The sequence below is a fragment of the Taeniopygia guttata genome, chromosome 4 (genome assembly GCF_048771995.1).
Source record: "Taeniopygia guttata chromosome 4, bTaeGut7.mat, whole genome shotgun sequence".
NCBI lineage: Eukaryota > Metazoa > Chordata > Aves > Passeriformes > Estrildidae > Taeniopygia > Taeniopygia guttata.
This window is the reverse complement of record NC_133028.1, coordinates 7,533,165-7,553,071: the sequence shown is the minus strand read 5'-3', so window position 1 is coordinate 7,553,071 and position 19,907 is coordinate 7,533,165. Positions and strand designations below refer to the sequence as shown.

The window sequence follows — 19,907 nt, the reverse complement described above, 5'->3', positions numbered from 1 at the left end:
ATGTGGGAGCTGGGTTTTCCCTGCATTGCGAGTGGGGATGCAGCCGGAGGGAGACGGCGTGAGGGCAGCGGTGCCCTCGGCGTGAGGGCACGGAGCCCTCGGCGTGAGGGCAGCGGAGCCCTCGGCGTGAGGGCAGCGGAGCCCTCGGCGTGAGGGCAGCGGAGCCCTCGGCGTGAGGGCAGCGGTGCCCTCGGCGTGAGGGCAGCGGAGCCCTCGGCGTGAGGGCAGCGGAGCCCTCGGCGTGAGGGCAGCGGTGCCCTCGGCGTGAGGGCAGCGGTGCCCTCGGCGTGAGGGCAGCGGAGCCCTCGGTGTGAGGGAAGCTGCGCCCGAGCCCTCACACGGGCGCAGGACGCTTTTCTTTCCCTTAGCCAGACCGCGCAGCGCTCCCTCAGCAGCGCAGCCAGTCCCGGCTCTCCGGGCCGCGCCTGCGCCCCCCGCGGGAGGACGGGCCGCGCCTGCGCCGCCGCCGGGGCCGCGTTCGGCCGGGCCGCCCCGCCTCAGCCATGTCCGGCGGGCCGCGCCGGCCGCGCAGGTGGGAGCGGCCGCGGGGGCACGGGGAGCGGGGCGGGATGCGGTGCTGCCCGGCCGGGGCGGCTCCGGAGGCAGTGCCGGCTGTGCAGCCCGTGCGCCTCTGGCAGACGGCGCCTTCTCCTGCGGCCTCGCCCCCGAGCCGGGGATCCTTCCCCCTCCTCTGTCGCTGGCGGCTGCGGGACCCGCAGCCCCGGGCAGGGCGTGTGGGTTCGGCGAGATGCCCCAGCCCGGCTGGGAGCGCCGGGACTTGGCATCAGGCTGGAGCGGGCGGGCAGTGCAAAGCAAATACTGGAATGCTTCTAAAAGACATAATATTCGGTTATCATTTCTGTTTACAGTGTCGTACTTACAGCACTTGTTGTAGTGTACCTAAGCTGGTTTAAAAATTGTTTTAAGTCGTTAAACCGAGTAGTTGTTTAAGGTGGTTAGGGAAGCGTTTTAATCGTTCATTGCCTTAGCGAAAACTGAGCGGGTTTGGAAGCGGACCATTTGGGTCTGTGATGCTGAGGAAGCTGTTTGTGCTGTGTGTGCCGTGTGGTGTTGGCAACTTGGAGCCGTCTGGGAGCAAGAAACTCCCCAAGCCAGGCAGGGCGGAGGAGGAAGGGAAAGAAAACATGGGCGGCTAACACAAGAGTAAAACATCAAAAATGGTTTCTTCTCCCTTGTTGAGCTAAGGGCAGACACCTGCCCCGTACACAGCAGCTTGTTTGCTGTTACTCACACAGACAAAAACCTATAACAGGCTGCAGTGCCAGATCATTCTGTCGGCAGGTGTGGCAGTGCATCTGCAGCTGCCCTCCTTAGCCCAGAAGCCAGCTCTGGTGTTGGTAGATGCTACAGTTGTGTTTTGTTTAGTAACCTGTCATTTAAAATGTCAAAGCTGCCAGAACCGAGGAGGAGAATGTAGAGAACTCAACCATTAAGCAATCCCTGGCTGACCCACCAGTGTGTTGTGAGCACTAGAGGCAGCTCCCTGTCCCAGGCCTCCTTGTGAGGAGCAGCTGCTTCTGGTCAAGAATGTCCTGTGTAAAAGTGTTTCCACATAAACATTTGACCTACTTCTGCCTAGCCATTGTGTTGAAGTGTAGTTTCTAGACTTGCCTTGTCTTTGAGTTTACTGCTGGATGGGGCAGTAAATAAATGTCACTGCTGACAGAAGATGGACATGCCCACAAGTCCATAAACACTGGTGGCAGTCCTCAGTTAGGTTTTCTTCCCCACCATTTTGTTTGCAAAAAGAGTAAATTTTGTGTTATTAAAATATTAGTTGTTTATTTGAAAATTTTGATGTCTTAATTGCATTGATCAAAGATACTTCCTCAGCAATTGCACTAACACCTTTGTTGAGTATGTGTTGCCTGAGTAAGTTGGTAGGGATCACATATCCATGTGCCAAATCAAATTGTCCATCTTTGATTTCTATAGGCCATGTTCAGTGACTAGCAGTGACTTGATTTCAGATGAAAATTCTTGTTTTCTAGTTCTTTGCAACATCCACACTGCTGGCATCAAGAGCAGGAACGTAGAAGCTGCAATGATTCAGATTCTCTGGTGTTTGAGGAATATCAGTGTGGCCATTCAGACCACTTGCTGGAGAGGTAAGGAGTAAGTGTAAATTTTTTTTTTACATCTCCACATTGCTGAGCTCTTCTTTAGGACTCCAAGAAAAGCTTGGACATGTTTGAGTTGAGTGTTTTCTTCTCATAGAGTAGCACAGAGTTCTTGAGGCATGCATCATGCCTAAAGAAGACCACTCAGTTTGTCGCCTTGAAATACATGCCACGGTATCAGCAAATATTCAGAATGAAAGGGAGAAGGGCTATGTACTTTAGTAGTTTAAGCCCTTTACTGCTGAAGTCTTCAGTGTTAGTATAAAATTCCCGATGAAGCCATTTGCTGTTATTCTTATATTTTGCTTTTGTATCTATATGTGTAAATGTGGGCAGACCATCTTTGTCTCTTCACCATCCATGTGGTATATTCAGCTGTACTGCAGTATTTAGTGAGCCTATTTTTTTCCCTGTAGTCCATTCCTGAGGACTCCTGAGTGTGAGACTTTAGTGGATGTGCCAGCAGTGTTTTTTGTTTTTCTTTGCTGAGTGGGTTTGTTCCTTTTCAAAGTGGAATATTTTTAGTGAGTTAAAATGACATTGTCAGCTTTCATGGCAATTTTATCTGTTGATGTGAAACCGTCTAGGGAAAGTAAGACTATCAGATAAATGTGCTTCTGACTTGTTAAAGGTTGAGGCAATAAAATGACAGAAGAGGGCAGGCTGAAGGTGACTAAGAGCTGAAATAGAGAAGGAAAATGCCCATGGTTTTACTGTTGTGGAGCTGGTTTTGTCCAGTTTTGATGTTTCTGTTGATTAAATGTGTTACAAGCAGCAAACATTCCTGTTGAATTCCCATTATTTCCTAGCTCGACAACATCGGAACATTCTGGGCCTCTTTCCAGGTGCCCCAGCTGGGAAGGTAGAACTGAAGAAGGCAAGGCAATGAGAGCATCAAATAACAAAATGACAAAGTAGGTATTGAACTATTACTGCTTCTTGTTGCACTGGTTTTAGCAACAACCATGTGATGATCTCTGACTCATTCACATGCAATACAGCAGATTTGAAACCCCAGACAGGCTGTTTCATATCAAGCCTGAAGGAGGGAGTAGCATTGAAAAGCTTTATCTCAAAAGCTACTTGTGTGATTATTTGAGATTGAGATTTGGTTAGTACAGCTTTCATTTGTGTGAACTAGTGAGGTAAGAGTTATGCTCACTGTCTCTCATTAAGAATACAGGGCAGCTCTAGAATATGTGCTGATGTGACTTCTTAAAAAGCTATTAAGGTTCTTTTCAACTTAGTTTTTATTTTTATTTTCAAGTTGTGTTTCAAGCAACTCTGCCAATCCAGCTGAAAGGGAAACGGATGAGGTGGTCCTGAGGAGAAGACAAAAACAGATCAATTTTGGCAAGAATACCCTTGCATATGACAGATACATTAAAGAAGTTCCAAAGTAAGCTGCCCTGTGTTGCAGATTTCCACATGAACTCTTAATTGTTCCTGTGTGTGTGTGTGAGTGTAGAATAGCACACAACCTTAGTCTTCTTGAAATTCTTCCTGTGGTTTTTACTGCTGAGTGTGAAAGGATATGATGTGTGATATCTCTGTGTAATTGGAGTCAGCTGTCCCAGCACTTTTCCCTCTCAGCTTAGTGTTTGCTCTCACTTCAGTGTCTGTGGGAGGCGAAAGGTGAAGGCCTTGAATCTGGGCAAGCACTGTTCAGTAATGCCCAAAAGGCAGTGTGTTTATCAGCACTGTTTTAGCAGTTAGTGCAAAACACAGTCCTACAGGAACTGCTGGGGAGGAAGGTAACTCCATCCTTGACAATCTGAGTACAATACCAAATCAAAGAAGCTGCACTTGACTGAGGAAAAGTAAATAGAAGGAGCTGGAGGTTAGGATAATATTGAAGCAGTATGAGTTATGCTTCTGTTTCATCTTTGTTCATGGGCTGTAGGGCTGTGCTTTGGCATCTGTCAGAGTGGTTGGTTGCTGCTTTTTTGATTTATTTTTTGGTAACATAAGAGACACATGTAAGTGTTTAAAAATATGAATGTTTTGTTTATTAGACCACTGATGCTGGTGTGACCTGGTGGACTAAGGATTGTTATTAAGGGAAACACTCCTTATGCTCTGAATTAACAAATGTCACTGTGTGTTTGCAGGAGCCAGCGACTTCCAGGAGTTCACCCTACAACTCCCAACAAGTTTAAGAAGTACAGCCGCAGGTCCTGGGACCAGCAGATCAAGCTGTGGAAGATAGCACTGCATGCCTGGGATCCTCCTGCTGAAGAAACCTGGGACCTGCAGCCCGTGTATGTTACCTGGGTGAATTAAGTCAGAGCTTAGGGAATCGAAGGAGGGCTCTGTAGTTCCTTTAGAGCATTCTGGACTGGGGGAAAAGAGATCAGACTGAGCAGTGGGAGTCTTCTTTTATGCATTGTTTTCCATTTGAATTCTGTTAGTCTTCAAGATATTGCAGTTATTTAGTCTTAAGTTAATCTGCAGTCAGGTGTTACGGGGAGAAAGGCATTTGGTCTGCCTGTAGTAGTACACTCCCTTCCCCTTTGTATTTACACTGGTGGGCACAAGGTAACATTATTTTCTGGTAGAGGAGAGTTAATTTGGAGGAGAAGAGTGAATGGATTCTTTTAGATGTGCTTCTGCACTGTATAAATAGTTTTACCTCTGTTGTAATTGACTTGTGTAGAAGTTGCACTTTTTACACCATTTGGGTGTCAGATGAACTGTTAATTCTTATGCAGCTGAATAGTTTTCTCTTTGGAGCAGTAAGCCAGACGGATAGTTTTTTAAAGGTTTGTTTTTTTGGTTTTTTTTTCTGCTGTATTTAGTAGTACCGAAGCTTCAGGTAGTCCCCAGGAATGGTTCTGCAAAGATGAGGATGTTCCTGGCTTCTTTGAGTTTGATGAAAAGCAGCCAAGAAGTGAGTGTGGAGATGAGTGCAGACAGACTGCCCAGACACCTGAGAGGTATGAGAGCAAACTTCTGTGCTTAACTTAGGGAAATAATTCAGTACATGTCACTGCTGTCAGGTTTTTTTAGGAAATGTTTAGTGTGGAAGGGCAGTGAATACTCACCTTTGGAGTTTGACACTTTTGCTGTTGAATGTAATCCCCCAGTGGTACAGAGCACTGAATATGGAAAAAATGACCAGCATTGATGAATTACTTGGTTTAACAGAAAGAAAATGCAATGTTTTTTCAGCTTCTCAGTTTATACAGCAGAGTATTCAGGTTTCTTTAAACCTTGCTGAAATGTCATGAAAGTAGGGAAACTATTTAAGATGCTTTCAGTCCCCATCCTTCATAGTGTTGTGCCTGTGTGCAGCACAGCAGGGGGGCTGACTGTGACATACATTTCCCTGTTTAGTGAAATATCTTGTCCTGGGGAGATGTGTGTGAAGCTCAAAATGGTTTTGCTTCTAAACTCTGAGCAATTTGCTCAGTGTTCCTCTGTGTGACTGAGGAATCACACCCCAAAAGGCAACTTCCTTAGCAGCATATGCTGTTAGTTAGCAGAACACTGATAAACATTTCAACATAGATAAAAAATGTTACGTGTGTAAAATCTGTTTTTGTAGTTCCTGTTCTCCCAATTCTTCTCCAGTATGGAAACGCAGAAGAAGAAACAATTCTGACTCCTCTGTGGTTTCAGAGAGCAAAAACCATTATCTGCAGATGTGCCACACACTGGAAAGGTATGAAATGATTCTCCTTGTGGGAATTCATTGATACTATGAACTGGTTTTTGGTATATGACTGGTATTTTCCCCTCCCTTGGTTCATAGCTTTAATTTTATCTGAATGTGTGCAATATGATGAGGAAGGTAATCCTGTCAGAATAGTTGTGCTGTAGGAGAGCAAATATTTACAGTGCTCTGTTGCAAAGTATCAGAACACACAGCACAGGTTGCAATTTGAGCGTAGATTTAGGCAACACTAAAGATTTTGGCAGTTTAGTAGACTTTTCACACAAACCTTGGTTAAAATGTTCATGTAGGTATGGTTTCTTCTCTCTTCCTAGCCCCCCTCTGAAAAATTAAGAGGAACCGTGTTACCATAGTGCATGGATTCAGACATTTTCATTTCCTTTCCAGCCTTACTGACTCAGGACATCAGGATGCTTTTTCAAAGTGCTCAGAGTGGGAAGCCTTTGGTGAAAAAGCTGAAGTAATGACAGTATAACAAAGTATAGGGATAACAAGATAAATACCCCAGGGTGTTTATCTTATGCTGTTATTTCTATTTGCTGCCTATGCTGTAAAGGTGTCCTTTCCTTTTCTTTTTCATCTTTTCCTTCACTGTTTACTACTACTTTTTTTTTTGCCTTCTTACATTTCCTCCAGCATGTGGGTATGTTTGGTTGTTGTTTCTGTTCTTTGAGCTTACTTGGCTTTTTCCAGTCTGAGTCTCCATCTGTTGCTTTCTGCTGCCTCTGCCATCCCACGTAATGATGGAAAATGATGAGTCCCTTTCAAGCTTTGTCTTGTGGAAAGAATTGGTATAGCCCAAATTTCCCAGCTCAACTGGTGCTTCTCAAAACATGAGTCATGGCTATATTATTTATTTCTACCATTCATAGTATCCCAGTGTATATTAGGAAAATATGTTACCTGTTGTTTTTTTAGCTTAACATAATTTGTCGACCCAAAAAGGACATTTTTTTTTCAAGCAGAAGATATTTTTAATCCACAGTTTTTCTACCATGAGGTTTGGTGTTGCTTGAAACCAAGATACCAAGGTATCATGGGATCTCTTCAATATGAGTATTTTTGTTTTTTCTCTGTATACTGGACTAAATTGACCAGAGTAGTTGTGGCTGCCCCATTCTTGGAAATGCTAAAGGGATTGAAGAGGACTTGGAGCAGGCAGTTCTAGTGGAAGGTGTCCCCTCCCTTGGCAGAGGGTTAGAACTGGATGATCTTTAAGGTCCCTTCCATCTCAAACCTTTCTCTGATACTGTAAAACTTGCTAGACTGCAGCTTAGCACCATCCCATTCAGGACAAATCTCAATAAGACTGAGGTCCTCAGTGCCATTTTTAAAGAAATGTTTGTGGACTTTGAGCTGTTTAAGGAGTCATGATATAAATACTCAAGCTCTTATATGGAATACAAGACATTTTCTTCCAAAGACATACTGCAGGATTTCTCATTTGTGGTTTTTGAGGTTGATGGTTTGTTTTTTGGGGTTTTTTTTGTATATAGCTTGACTGTTTAAAATGAACAGTATTATTTGGATAGCCCTTAGGGAAAAGGCTTAATGAATACATGCAATTAATCTTAAAACCCTCTGAAGAGCTCAATAAAAATACAGTCAATTATTTGTAAGACTTCTGGTTTTAATTTTAAAGTTATGTCTACCAGATAAAACTTCATATGGGTGGAAATCATTCTGGCTTATCTGTATGCAGTGTCTTACCCAAGAACATGGGAATAAATACAAATAGGGCTTAAATTCTCCTGAAGGTGTACATGGTAAGTCCTCCTTGGATGGATTTTCCCACTACAGCCTGAATGCAGAGGCTTGCATAAATGGAAGAAGGTGTGTATGAAATCTCTATAAGAACCTCAGGGGAAAAAAAGCCTCCTAATACTTTTCACAACCACCAGATGGGAAGGGGTGACACTGGATGTTATGAAATCAGCAGGGGCAATGGCTAAAAATTTGTTTTTCCAAGGAAGCACTGGCATGTAGCAATAGTATGTCCTATACAAAACATTTATCTAATTGTGTGAGGAACACAGCTCACTATTTAAAATTTGTATAAAAATTTATTAAGGCATAAAAGGGATAAAATCCAGCACTGGGGTGCTTGACTCTGCCAAAAGGACACCTTTAACTTACACCATGTTCTCTGTATTCTGTTACATTTCAGGTGGTACATGCATATTCATAGGAGTTTATACTTATTCAAATACAGTATTGAGTTTAGATGTTCTTTTGCTTCATTTTAACCTTTGCCTTGTCTTCATCTTGTAGATTAAACTAATTATGTTATTTCTTCTCGTGGTTCCATCCTTTTGTATTTTCACTCCATGCTAATGAGATTTAATAAATTCTTACTTCTTTTGGTGCTCTGATTTCTGTTTCTCTTATCTTGTCTTTTAGATAAAATAGTCTCCAAATGTGGAAAGTCACCTAAATTTTTTTAGACCATTTTCTGAGTTAGTTACATGAAAAATCACTTCAGCATTTAATAGTCTCTATTATGCCATGATCTAAAATAGTATATATTACACTACTATTAGAAAAGCTATACAGTGCATATATAAACTGACAGATTATATTATATCAAAAGCAGTAATTACAAATCATATTATACCAGGACTTTTGTGATCAATAATAACTTGAAAAACAAAAGTTAATACATAAATGCAAAAGCCAATAACTCTGTTATTTATAACTCACACATACAGAAACAACGTGTACTTACAGTGCAGAGGCTGCAGTGCCAGATGGTTCTATCGGGCAGGTGGATCTGCAGCTGCCCTCCTTAGCCCATAAGCCAGCTCTGGTGTTGGTAGATGCTACAGTTGTGTTTTGTTTAGTAAGCTGTCATTTAAAATGTCAAAGCTGCCAGAACCGAGGAGGAGAATGTAGAGAACTCAACCCTTAAGCAATCCCTGGCTGACCCACCAGTGTGTTGTGAGCACTAGAGGCAGCTCCCTGTCCCAGGCCTCTTTGTGAGGAGCAGCTGCTTCTGGTCAAGAATGTCCTGTGTAAAAGTGTTTCCACATAAACATTTGACCTACTTCTGCCTAGCCATTGTGTTGAAGTGTAGTTTCTGGACTTGCCTTGTCTTTGAGTTTACTACTGGATGGGGCAGTAAATAAATGTCACTGCTGACAGAAGATGGACATGCCCACAAGTCCATAAACGCTGGTGGCAGTCCTCAGTTAGGTTTTCTTCCTCACCATTTTGTTTGCAAAAAGAGTAAATTTTGTGTTATCAAAATATTAGTTGTTTATTTGAAAATGTTGATGTCTTAATTGCATTGATCAAAGATACTTCCTCAGCAATTGCACTAACACCTTTGTTGAGTATGTGTTGCCTGAGTAAGTTGGTAGGGATGACATATCCGTATGCCAAATCAAATTGTCCATCTTTGATTTCTATAGGCCATGTTCAGTGACTACCAGTGACTTGATTTCAGATGAAAATTCTTGTTTTCTAGTTCTATGCAACATCCACACTGCTGGCATCAAGAGCAGGAACATGGAAACTGCAATGATTCAGATTCTCTGGTGTTTGAGGAATATCAGTGTGGCCATTCAGACCACTTGCTGGAGAGGTAAGGAGTAAGTGTAAATTTTTTTTTTACATCTCCACCTTACTGAGCTCTTCTTTAGGACTCCAAGAAAAGCTTGGACATGTTTAGGTTGAGTGTTTTCTTCTCATAGAGTAGCACAGAGTTCTTGAGGCATGCATCATGCCTAAAGAAGACCACTCAGTTTGTCTCCTTGAAATACATGCCACGGTATTAGCAAATATTCAGAATGAAAGGGAGAAGGGCTATGTACTGAAGCAGTAGTTCAAACCCTTTATTGCTGAAATCTTCAGTATTAGGATAAAATTCCCAATGAAAGTCATTTGTTGTTATTCTTACATTTTGCTTTTGCATCTTTATGTGTAAATGTGGGCAGACCATCTTTGTCTCTTCACAGTCAATGTGGTATATTCAGCTGTACTGGAGTTTTTAGTGAGCACCTATTTTTCCCCTGTGGTATATTCCTGAGGACAATTTGAGATGAGATAGAATTTTATACTTGGGTAATTCTATGAATATTTTGCTTGGCTTTTGGGTGTTCTAGACTAAAGACCCAAGGTGGAAGACGTGGTTGAGACTGGTTGAGACTTAGAGTCTGATAGCAAGGGTGAAAAGTAGTGAGTGCAGAACACTGAACAGAATGTAAGAGGAAATGTTTTACTAAGGGAACATGAAAATAATTTTTAACATAATTTGTACGTATCTAGGTTTTCCATTGTATGAAGGTGATTTTAATTTTGATGGCATGCTTAATATTGCTTCATTAATGTTTTGAAGACCTTAGGAAAGGCCTTGTATTCAGAAGTGTTTCTGTGTCTTTGATGTGGTCATAAAAAATCATAAGCGTAGGGCATGAGTGTGAGACTTCAGTGGATGTGCCAGCAGTGTTTTGTATTTTTCTTTGCTGAGTGGATGTGTTCCTTTTCAAAGTGGAATATTTTTAGTGAGTTAAAATGACATTGTCAGCTTTCATGGCAATTTTATCTGTTGATGTGAAACCGTTTAGGGAAAGTAAGACTATCAGATAAATCTGCTTCTGTCTTGTTAAAGGTTGAGGCAATAAAATGACAGAAGAGGGCAGGCTGAAGGTGACTACGAGCTGAAATAGAGAAGGAAAATGCCCATGGTTTTACTGTTGTGGAGCTGGTTTTGTCCATTTTTGATGTTTCTGTTGATTAAATGTGTTACAAGCAGCAAACATTCCTGTTGAATTCCCATTATTTCCTAGCTCGACAACATCGGAACATTCTGGGCCTCTTTCCAGGTGCCCCAGCTGGGAAGGTAGAACTGAAGAAGGCAAGGCAATGAGAGCATCAAATAACAAAATGACAAAGTAGGTATTGAACTATTACTGCTTCTTGTTGCACTGGTTTTAGCAGCAACCATGTGATGATCTCTGACTCATTCACATGCAATACAGCAGATTTGAAACCCCAGACAGGCTGTTTCATATCAAGCCTGAAGGAGGGAGTATCACTGAAAAGCTTCATCTCAAAAGCTACTTGTGTGATTATTTGAGATTGAGATTTGGTTAGTACAGCTTTCATTTCTGTGAACTAGTGAGGTAAGAGTTATGCTCACTGTCTCTCATTAAGAATACAGGGCAGTTCTAGAATATGTGCTGATGTGACTTCTTAAAAAGCTATTAAGGTTCTTTTCAACTTAGTTTTTATTTTTATTTTCAAGTTCTGTTTCAAGCAACTCTGCCAATCCAGCTGAAAGGGAAACGGATGAGGTGGTCCTGAGGAGAAGACAAAAACAGATCAATTTTGGCAAGAATACCCTTGCATATGACAGATACATTAAAGAAGTCCCAAAGTAAGCTGCCCTGTGTTGCAGATTTCCATATGAACTCTTAATTGTTCCTGGTGTGTGTGTGTGAGTATAGAATAGCACACAACCTTAGTCTTCTTGAAATTCTTCCTGTGGTTTTTACTGCTGAGTGTGAAAGGATATGATGTGTGATATCTCTGTGTAATTGGAGTCAGCTCTCCCAGCACTTTTGCCTCTCAGCTTAGTGTTCACTCTCACTTTAGTGTCTGTGGGTGGGGAAAGGAGAAGGCCTTGAAGCTGGGCAAGCACTGTTCAGTAATGCCCAAAAGGCAGTGTGTTTATCAGCACTGTTTTAGCAGTTAGTGCAAAACACAGCCCTACAGGAACTGCTGGAGAGGAAGGTACAATCTGAGTACAATACCAAATCAAAGAAGCTGCACTTGACTGAGGAAAAGTAAGTAGAAGGAGCTGGGGGTTAGGATAATACTGACGCAGTATGAGTTATGCTTCTGTTTCATCTTTGTTCATGGGCTGTAGGGCTGTGCTTTTGGCAGCTGTCAGAGTGGTTGGTTGCTGCTTTTTTGATTTATTTTTTGGTAACATAATAGACACATATAAGTGTTTAAAAATATGAATGTTTTGTTTATTAGACCACTGATGCTGGTGTGACCTGATAGACTAAGGATTGTCATTAAGGGAAACACTCCTTATGCTCTGAACTAACAAATGTCACTGTGTGTTTGCAGGAGCCAGCGACTTCCAGGAGTTCACCCTACAACTCCCAACAAGTTTAAGAAGTACAGCCGCAGGTCCTGGGACCAGCAGATCAAGCTGTGGAAGATAGCACTGCATGCCTGGGATCCTCCTGCTGAAGAAACCTGGGACCTGCAGCCCGTGTATGTTACCTGGGTGAATTAAGTCAGGGCTTAGGGAATTGAATGAGGGCTCTGTAGTTCCTTTAGAGCATTCCTGATTGGGGAAAAAGAGATCAGACTCAGCAGTGGGAGTCTTCTTTTATGCATTATTTTCCATTTGAATTCTGTTAGTCTTCAAGATATTGCACTTATTTAGTCTTAAGTTAATCTGCAGTCAGGTGTTACGGGGAGAAAGACATTTGGTCTGCCAAATGTAGCAGTACACTCCCTTCCCCTTTGTATTTACACTGGTGGGCACAAGGTAACATTACTTTACTGGCAGGCAAGAGACATGAGCAAAAATTTGGGAATTACTGTTCCTTGACTTGGATAAATTTCCATCTTTCCTTCTCCTGGAGTCAATGGAGTCAATGGAACCACATGTCTCCTACACTGATAATATGTGAGAGAATTTGAGATATTTAAGAAGATGAGAGTTTTTTTGCTCTCAGCAGTATGGTGGCATCTTTGTCTTCTCAAAAGCTTGAACTTCTGTCACAAGGCTGGTTCTACTACTTCTGCCGCCTCATATTTTACAAGTTTTTTGGACTAGTAAATTGAGTTCAATAAACAAATATTTTCATCTTTTCACAGTTCTGAATTTCTGTATCAAGGGTGGCTCTGCTTCTTAATGCCACCTCACACTTCACAAGTTTTGGACTAGTAAATTGAAGGAGTAGAGTGAATGGAATTCTCTGAGCTGTGTTTCTGCACTGTATAAATAGTTTTACCTCTGTTGTAATTGACTTGTGTTAGAAATTGCACTTTTTATACGATTTCGGTGTCAGATGAACTGTTAATTCTTATGCAGCTGAATAGCTTTCTGTTTGGAGCAGCAAGGCAGATGGATAGTTTTTTAAAGGTTTGTTTTGTTTTTTTTCTGCTGTATTTAGTAGTACCGAACCTTCAGGTAGTCCCCAGGAATGGTTCTGCAAAGATGAGGATGTTCCTGGCTTCTTTGAGTTTGATGAAAAGCAGCCAAGAAGTGAGTGTGGAGATGAGTGCAGACAGACTGCCCAGACACCTGAGAGGTATGAGAGCAAACTTCTGTGCTTAACTTAGGGAAATAATTCGGTACATGTCAGTGCTGTCAGGTTTTTGTAGGAAATGTTTAGTGTGGAAGGGCAGTTAATACTCAGCTTTGGAGTTTGACACTTTTGCTGTTGAATGTAATCCCCCAGTGGTACAGAGCACTGAATATGGAAAAAATGACCAGCATTGATGAATTACTTGGTTTAACAGAAAGAAAATGCAATGTTTTTTCAGCTTCTCAGTTTATACAGCAGAGTATTCAGGTTTCTTTAACCCTTGCTGAAATGTCATGATAGTAGGGAAGCTATTTCAGATGCTTTCAGTCCCCATCCTTCATAGTGTTGTGCCTGTCTGCAGCATAGCAGGGAGGCTGACTGTGACTTGCATTTCCCTGTTTAGTGAAATATCTTGTCCTGGGGAGATGTGTGTGAAGCTCAGAATGGTTTTGCTTCTAAACTGTGAGCGATTTGCTCAGTGTTCCTCTGTGTGACTGAAGAATCACACCCCAAAAGGAAACCTCCTTAGCAGCATATGCTGTTAGTTAGCAGAACACTGATAAACATTTCAACATAGATAAAAAATGTTACGTGTGTAAAATCTGTTTTTGTAGTTCCTGTTCTCCCAATTCTTCTCCAGTATGGAAACGCAGAAGAAGAAACAATTCTGACTCCTCTGTGGTTTCAGAGAGCAAAAACCATTATCTGCAGATGTGCCACACACTGGAAAGGTATGAAATGATTCTCCATGTGGGAATTCATTGATACTATGAACTGGTTTTTGGTATATGACTGGTATTTTCCCCTCCCTTGGTTCATAGCTTTAATTTTATCTGAATGTGTGCAATATGATGAGGAAGGTAATCCTGTCAGAATAGTTGTGCTGTAGGAGAGCAAATATTTCCAGTGCTCTGTTGCAAAGTATCAGAACACACAGTACAGGTTGTAATTTGAGTGTAGATTTAGGCAACACTAAAGATTTTGGCAGTTTAGTAGACATTTCACACTAACCTTGGTAAAAATATTCATGTAGGTATGGTTTCTTCTCTCTGCCTAGCCCCCCTCTGAAAAATTAAGAGGAACCGTGTTACCATAGTGCATGGATTCAGACATTTTCATTTCCTTTCCAGCCTTACTGACTCAGGACATCAGGATGTTTTTTCAAAGTGCTCAGTGTGGGAAGCCTTTGGTGAAAAAGATGAAGTAATGACAGTACAACAAAGTATGGGAATAACAAGGTAAATACCTCAGTGATTATGTTGTTATTTCTATTTGCTGCCTATGCTGTAAAGGTGTCCTTTCCTTTTCTTTTTCATCTTTTCCTTCACTGGTTACTACTACTTTTTTTTTTTTTCCTTCTTACATTTCCTCCAGCATGTGGGTATGTTTGGTTGTTGTTTCTGTTCTTTGAGCTTACTTGGCTTTTTCCAGTCTGAGTCTCCATCTGTTGCTTTCTGCTGCCTCTGCCATCCCAGGTAATGATGGAAAATGATGAGTCCCTTTCACACTCTGACTTGTTGAAAGAATTGGAAGTTTGCCTCTCACTTGCTCAGCTAAGAGCTGGAAGCTTCCTCTGTCTGTCTCCCTAGAGATTAAGTTGCTTTGTGGTGACCCCTCTGATAGTTGTTTGTTTTTATGCAGTGACTCAATTCCACCCAGTTATTCTTCAGGATGGAATGATCCAAAACAGAAGCAATCCAGGTTCTTTCTGCCTGACAGCAAGACTTGGAAAGATACAGACTTCAGGCTTGAGAGGTATCAAATGCAGCTCATCAGCTGGGTTTGAGATGCATTTTTGTATGTTATTTTAGTTGCTTAGTTGCTTTCTTGCTGTAATTCAATCCAAGGATTTATTATAAACATTCGATTTTATTATTTTATTTAGCTGTTTTTCACTATTTATCTTAGGGATGTCTTGATCAATATTTATATGTTGTGTGGTCAATTCTGGCCTTATGTTTTCATGTTATAGGCTGTGTTAATATAAATGGATTGTTACTGTATTTAGTTTTTAAAGTTACCATAATAAAGCCAGTTAGTCGTTGGTTTTTTTCTTTCTTTATTTGTAGGCTTAAACTTTGTAGCAGTTTATCGGATGGATATCAGTCAGAATACCCTGACAGAGGATTGGAAAGTGCAAATGCTGAAGATACAATACTGAGGAAAAAAATCTAAATCCCAAGGTGAGTTTCTGCTGACTGCTTACTTGATCTGTGCTGTTTCAGTTGCCCATCCACAGTATCATTCTACAGAATGCAACTGTTCACGTAGATCCTTTTTTCTTTTATTTTGTTAGTGTTTTATCCCATTCTCTTGCACTTAATATAGCACCTTAATTAAAAGACCTAATGCTTCAATTTGCTAAATTGAAATTGTTACCTGTCAGCCAGAAAATGTTTTTTTTTATCTCTCAAATGACAAGTGCCAATTTTTTTAAGTATTTCAATAGCACCTTTTCTGTCTCTTTAATATTTTTTGTGATGAAGTAACAACTTGGCATTTGCAGCAATAGATTTTAGTGAAAATTTTCTCTTGGACTGTAGATTCCTGTGATGCATTAATAGGATGGGTGGTAATCTGGGTTAAACAGATTTTATTAGAAATTAGTCATTGTGTAATTAGATTGTCTTTGATCTACATTTGATGCAGGCTATTAAACGTGGACTATGATATAAATATCTATTAATCTGTGATCTTTGAAAATTTTGCCTTATAAAACTCATTAAGAATATGGCCAAAATTAGTTTTACACTTAGATTTTGGATTATAGCAATGTGAGGAAAAGACGGCTAGAGCTTTTAAAAAGTTATGCTGATGACATTTTTCTTTTTACTTTATTGATTTTTAATTTAAATTATTTGAGCATGAATAAGATTTAATATGCTTTCACTTTTCTAATGTGCTAATTCAATATTTGAAAATATCTAGTCTCTCTTTGTATATAGAAGTATTGAAGAAGCAATTTTCTCAAGAAAAAGACTTGAAGAATAGGGATTTAATCTGAGATCAGCAGATCAAGTCTTGGAAAACTGGTGCTGTCATGTAGGATCTGCACTGGAAGAGGAAGAGATTTGCAGTCAGCATACTTGCAATCAACATAAGGTGAAATTATGCAGGTAAAGGAAACATCTTGTGTCACAGTTAAGAGCCTTTCTGGTTCCCACATAGTTGATATTTATCTTTTTTCACAGTGGTCTTTGTTGTAAATAAGGCTGTATTAAGGAGTGTATATAAGGAGTGGGTTTGTAATCAAATGTAATTGAAAAAAGGGCTCTGTTAGATGTAGAATATATATAGTGAATACCTTCTCTGTGGAGCAACACATTGGTTTTCTGAGATGGAAGTCAGTATTTAGAGAAGCCTTGCCTCTAACCTTGGCTTTTAGGTGTGATGAGCTCTAACTCTCAAGTATCAGGAACTTTATCTGTGGAAGTTTAATCTTGCTTGAAAACCAGATAGTGGTTTACATGGTAGAATTCCACACTACCTTCCCTTTTGCTAAAAGAAACATTGACATTTATTCCTGTTTAGGACAGAAATTATCTGGTTGATTTCTAGGGAAAAACCTTTGTCAATAGGATACTTAAGATATGTCAGAAATTTTTTAATTAGAATCAATATAAAAGCATGTTTTATGAATTAATAATTACATTTAGGTGAAAATGATGCAAGGGGTTGGGAAAAATAGGCTCAGCTGCTTCTTTTTCTCTCTGACAAATACTTTATGAATGTAGGGTATCTAGTACTGTATTTTTTCAGTAAGTTACATTCTCAAAATGTTCATACTAGCTGTAATACTTTCTTTAGTATGCACAGTATGAGTTTCTCCTTTATACCATGCTATAAGCTCACCATGTGCGGTGCTCTCTTCCATTTACTGCTGCTGTAACACTGCAGCTTAAAAGAGGAAAGGAGGAAAATGTTTTGTTAAGGCCTGGATATAGCACGTTTATAAAATGCTGTTATCTGCTGTTTTGTTTAGGTTTCTCCAGATCTTTCTAAGGATAGATTGTTTTCTGCAAGCTGTGCCTCAAGTGCAAAACTCCAGATTTCGTGAACCTGTGCTGCAATGACAATGGATGTTCCCTAAAGCTTTTGTGAGGACATTTCTGCTGTGCCTGCGTTGGCGGGTGACATGTACATTATTTTTCAAAGGCTGCTTCAGGTGATGGATCCTGCCATTCCCTCTGGAGGTCTCGTTCCTCAGGGTGTGCTGATGTTTTACCAGTGAATTGGTCCAGTGTCAAATCAGACTGAAATCCAACCCCTCCAATCAAGGAACCTCCTCTGCTCCACTGGACCAGAACTGGACATCCAGCCTGAAGAACTGCTTCAGAAGAATGTAGCTAATTTCAGCCTTCCTCCAGTCATTGAAGACAAGCTGTTCATAATATTTGGATTGGGTGGTCACCCATTTGGCCTATTTATTGTTCTCTGAGATGTATTAAGGTGGCATTTGCCTAAGCCAGGTGAGAGAAGGGAAAGGAAAGGTATATGGTTTATCAAAATCAGATCCTTTTCTTGAAGGGGTTGAGTGACTGTTAGAACAGAAGCACAGCTTAAATACCTGGATTTTGTGTTTATGTGTGTTGCAGCCTGACCCAAAGAGCCAGTCTACAGTTAAAGAGTAGGAGAGGATGCATTCAGTGCCTGTTGTTCCTACAACTATTGGGGATGAATAGCAGTATTTGCAGGTGTGGAGCTGCTCTTGTCCAGGCTAAGGGTTGTGATGGTGTTGGGACAGGCTCTCTTTTTCTTTATTCTGCTAACACTGTGTGCAGAAGTTTGAAGTGAGAGCTGTGGCTACCGTGTTTGGACTAAATTCACATGCCAGTTACAAGAATTTTACAATCCTTGTGTAGCATGTACTGGGATACCATGGCTGCTAGAGCTGGGAGTTGTCTCTGCAGGAATTTGGTTTTACTTTCTCTTGCTATAGGGCTGGCAGTACCCAGGGCCAAGAGCCCATTGTGCTGCTGATTTTGAAGTAAGCTGCTTCCTCAGAAACTATTCTCCCTCTCAAAATGTTATTTCCAGGCATGCTCAGGCATTTTTCCCAACACAAAGGTGTATCAGTCACACACCACAGAGCACGGAGCATGTGTGTGTACGAGGGACACATCTGTACAGCACTTTTCTAAGAGGTAATATTTAGAACCTTGTTGTTCCAGTGTGCACGTTTCCTTGTGATTTATGGTGCTTGTAAATAAAGGGAATGTGTTACATTTTTGGCAATTTGCCTTTATGCAGAAGAATTAAAGACTTGAACTTTAAAAATCCTTGTTAGTCTGTTTTTGCAGTTGTGTTGTCAGTTTGATTATAAGAGGAATATCTGGGTTCAGTAGTTCTTTCTTGGTTTTTTTTTTTTTTAGGGTGTTTGCTTAGTTTGGGTAGTGATTTTGGAGTTTTACTCCTTGCTAAAAGGGGAAAAGAGGAGTTTTCAGAGATTAAAATCAGAGTCTTGAAGGCAGATTACAATACTGGTTTTGTCCAGCCCCTCAGTGTTAATGCATTGTAACGTAGTGGGAGGGGGAAGCTGAAGTCCCAGCACCCATTCTGCCATGAAAAGGGGTCCTGCTGGAGATGGAACTGCTAGGTGAGAGTAATAAGGCTGTTGAGAAATACTTAAACTCATTTTAAGTATTTATTGGAGTATTTTATGAGTATGAAGAGATTTTGCCTATAATAGACAGGGTCTGCAATGGATTTAGGGACACATCCATAGGATTTTGCAATTCAGCAGTCCTTAAACGATCTTCATATTTCTTGGTTGAAGGTATTAGACTAGACATAGCATAACCAATCTGCCTGTGGCAGTTGAATTTTGGGCAGATTTATTCCCTAATCCAGATTCTGTGTTCTTGAACAAGCTATGGCAGCACAAGGGAAGGAATGAAACAGCAGATGAAGTTTGAGGTCTGCTAAAGTCATATCATGTAGTGATGCCACTGGATGTAAAATCACCTTGTGTTCTAATTAGTAACCTCATTAGTCTAAATAGAGCAGTCAAAACTGGAATGCTGCCTGTCCATGCACTTGTTTACCTACCCAAGGCTGTCTGACACAGTTTGCAACTGAGGTAAGTGAAACAGAAGTCTGGCACTCCACCCCCAGTTTTTCCTTTTAATTTTACCCAACTTAATTAAATCTCTGCATAAATCTGTGCTTAGTTTATAATTAAACCAAAATATACCCTGAACTTCAGCAGACAGGTTTCAATTTCTCCCTAGAAATAACAAGTATCTTCTGTTGGCATGCTTCCACTGGGAGAATCTCCTTATAGATGATACATTATCTGTGCTTGTGGAAACCATCCTTCGCAGCCAGTTCTGAAATGCCACGGGTTGTGTGTAGTTTATTTTGTTTCTAAAACTCCTTTGAGGTCACATCTGAGAATATCTCCTCCCCTGAACTCCCACCATGGTGTGAAACTGCTTCTCTGAAGGACTTTTGTTGCTGACAAGGACAGAAAGATGCAGTGCAGCTGTAATCCCTGAGCCGTGTCCCAGGAGATAGTTCTGCTGGATAAACTGAATTCAATTTGTAGATAGTGTTGTGCCAAAAGTGCAGTGTGGCTTCCGGGCTGTAGCTGTCCTCTGTTTGCCTTGCTTGGGTGTGTTCAGGTAAACATGCTGGTCTGGCTGGTCAGAGCCAGGCTGAAGGGAGGGGAGTTTGTTTGTGAATGTTTTGAATCTCTGCTGTATTTCAAGCATGACCTTGGTTCAAGAACACAGTTCTGTTTTCCACAGTAGTATGTGGGAAAGGAGAGGTGCCAGCAGAGCAGGCTTTTCTGCAGGAATGTGGATGTTCGTGCAG

General features: G+C 41.1%; 1 protein-coding gene across 1 annotated transcript; it reads left to right on the top strand.

Moving 5' to 3' along the window:
* On the top strand, positions 1–18,370 carry LOC105759233 (uncharacterized). The gene is made up of 19 exons (XM_072927801.1): positions 1–126; positions 369–532; positions 2,013–2,129; positions 2,987–3,055; positions 3,409–3,540; positions 4,253–4,402; positions 4,940–5,077; positions 5,689–5,805; positions 9,284–9,400; positions 10,605–10,709; positions 11,063–11,194; positions 11,896–12,045; positions 12,957–13,094; positions 13,706–13,822; positions 14,222–14,329; positions 14,733–14,846; positions 15,161–15,274; positions 16,020–16,207; positions 17,074–18,370. The coding sequence occupies exons 1-17, from the start codon at positions 1–3 to the stop codon at positions 15,264–15,266; spliced, it is 2,100 nt and encodes a 699-aa protein (XP_072783902.1). The 3' UTR covers positions 15,267–15,274; positions 16,020–16,207; positions 17,074–18,370.
* The last annotated feature ends 1,537 nt before the right edge of the window (positions 18,371–19,907 follow it).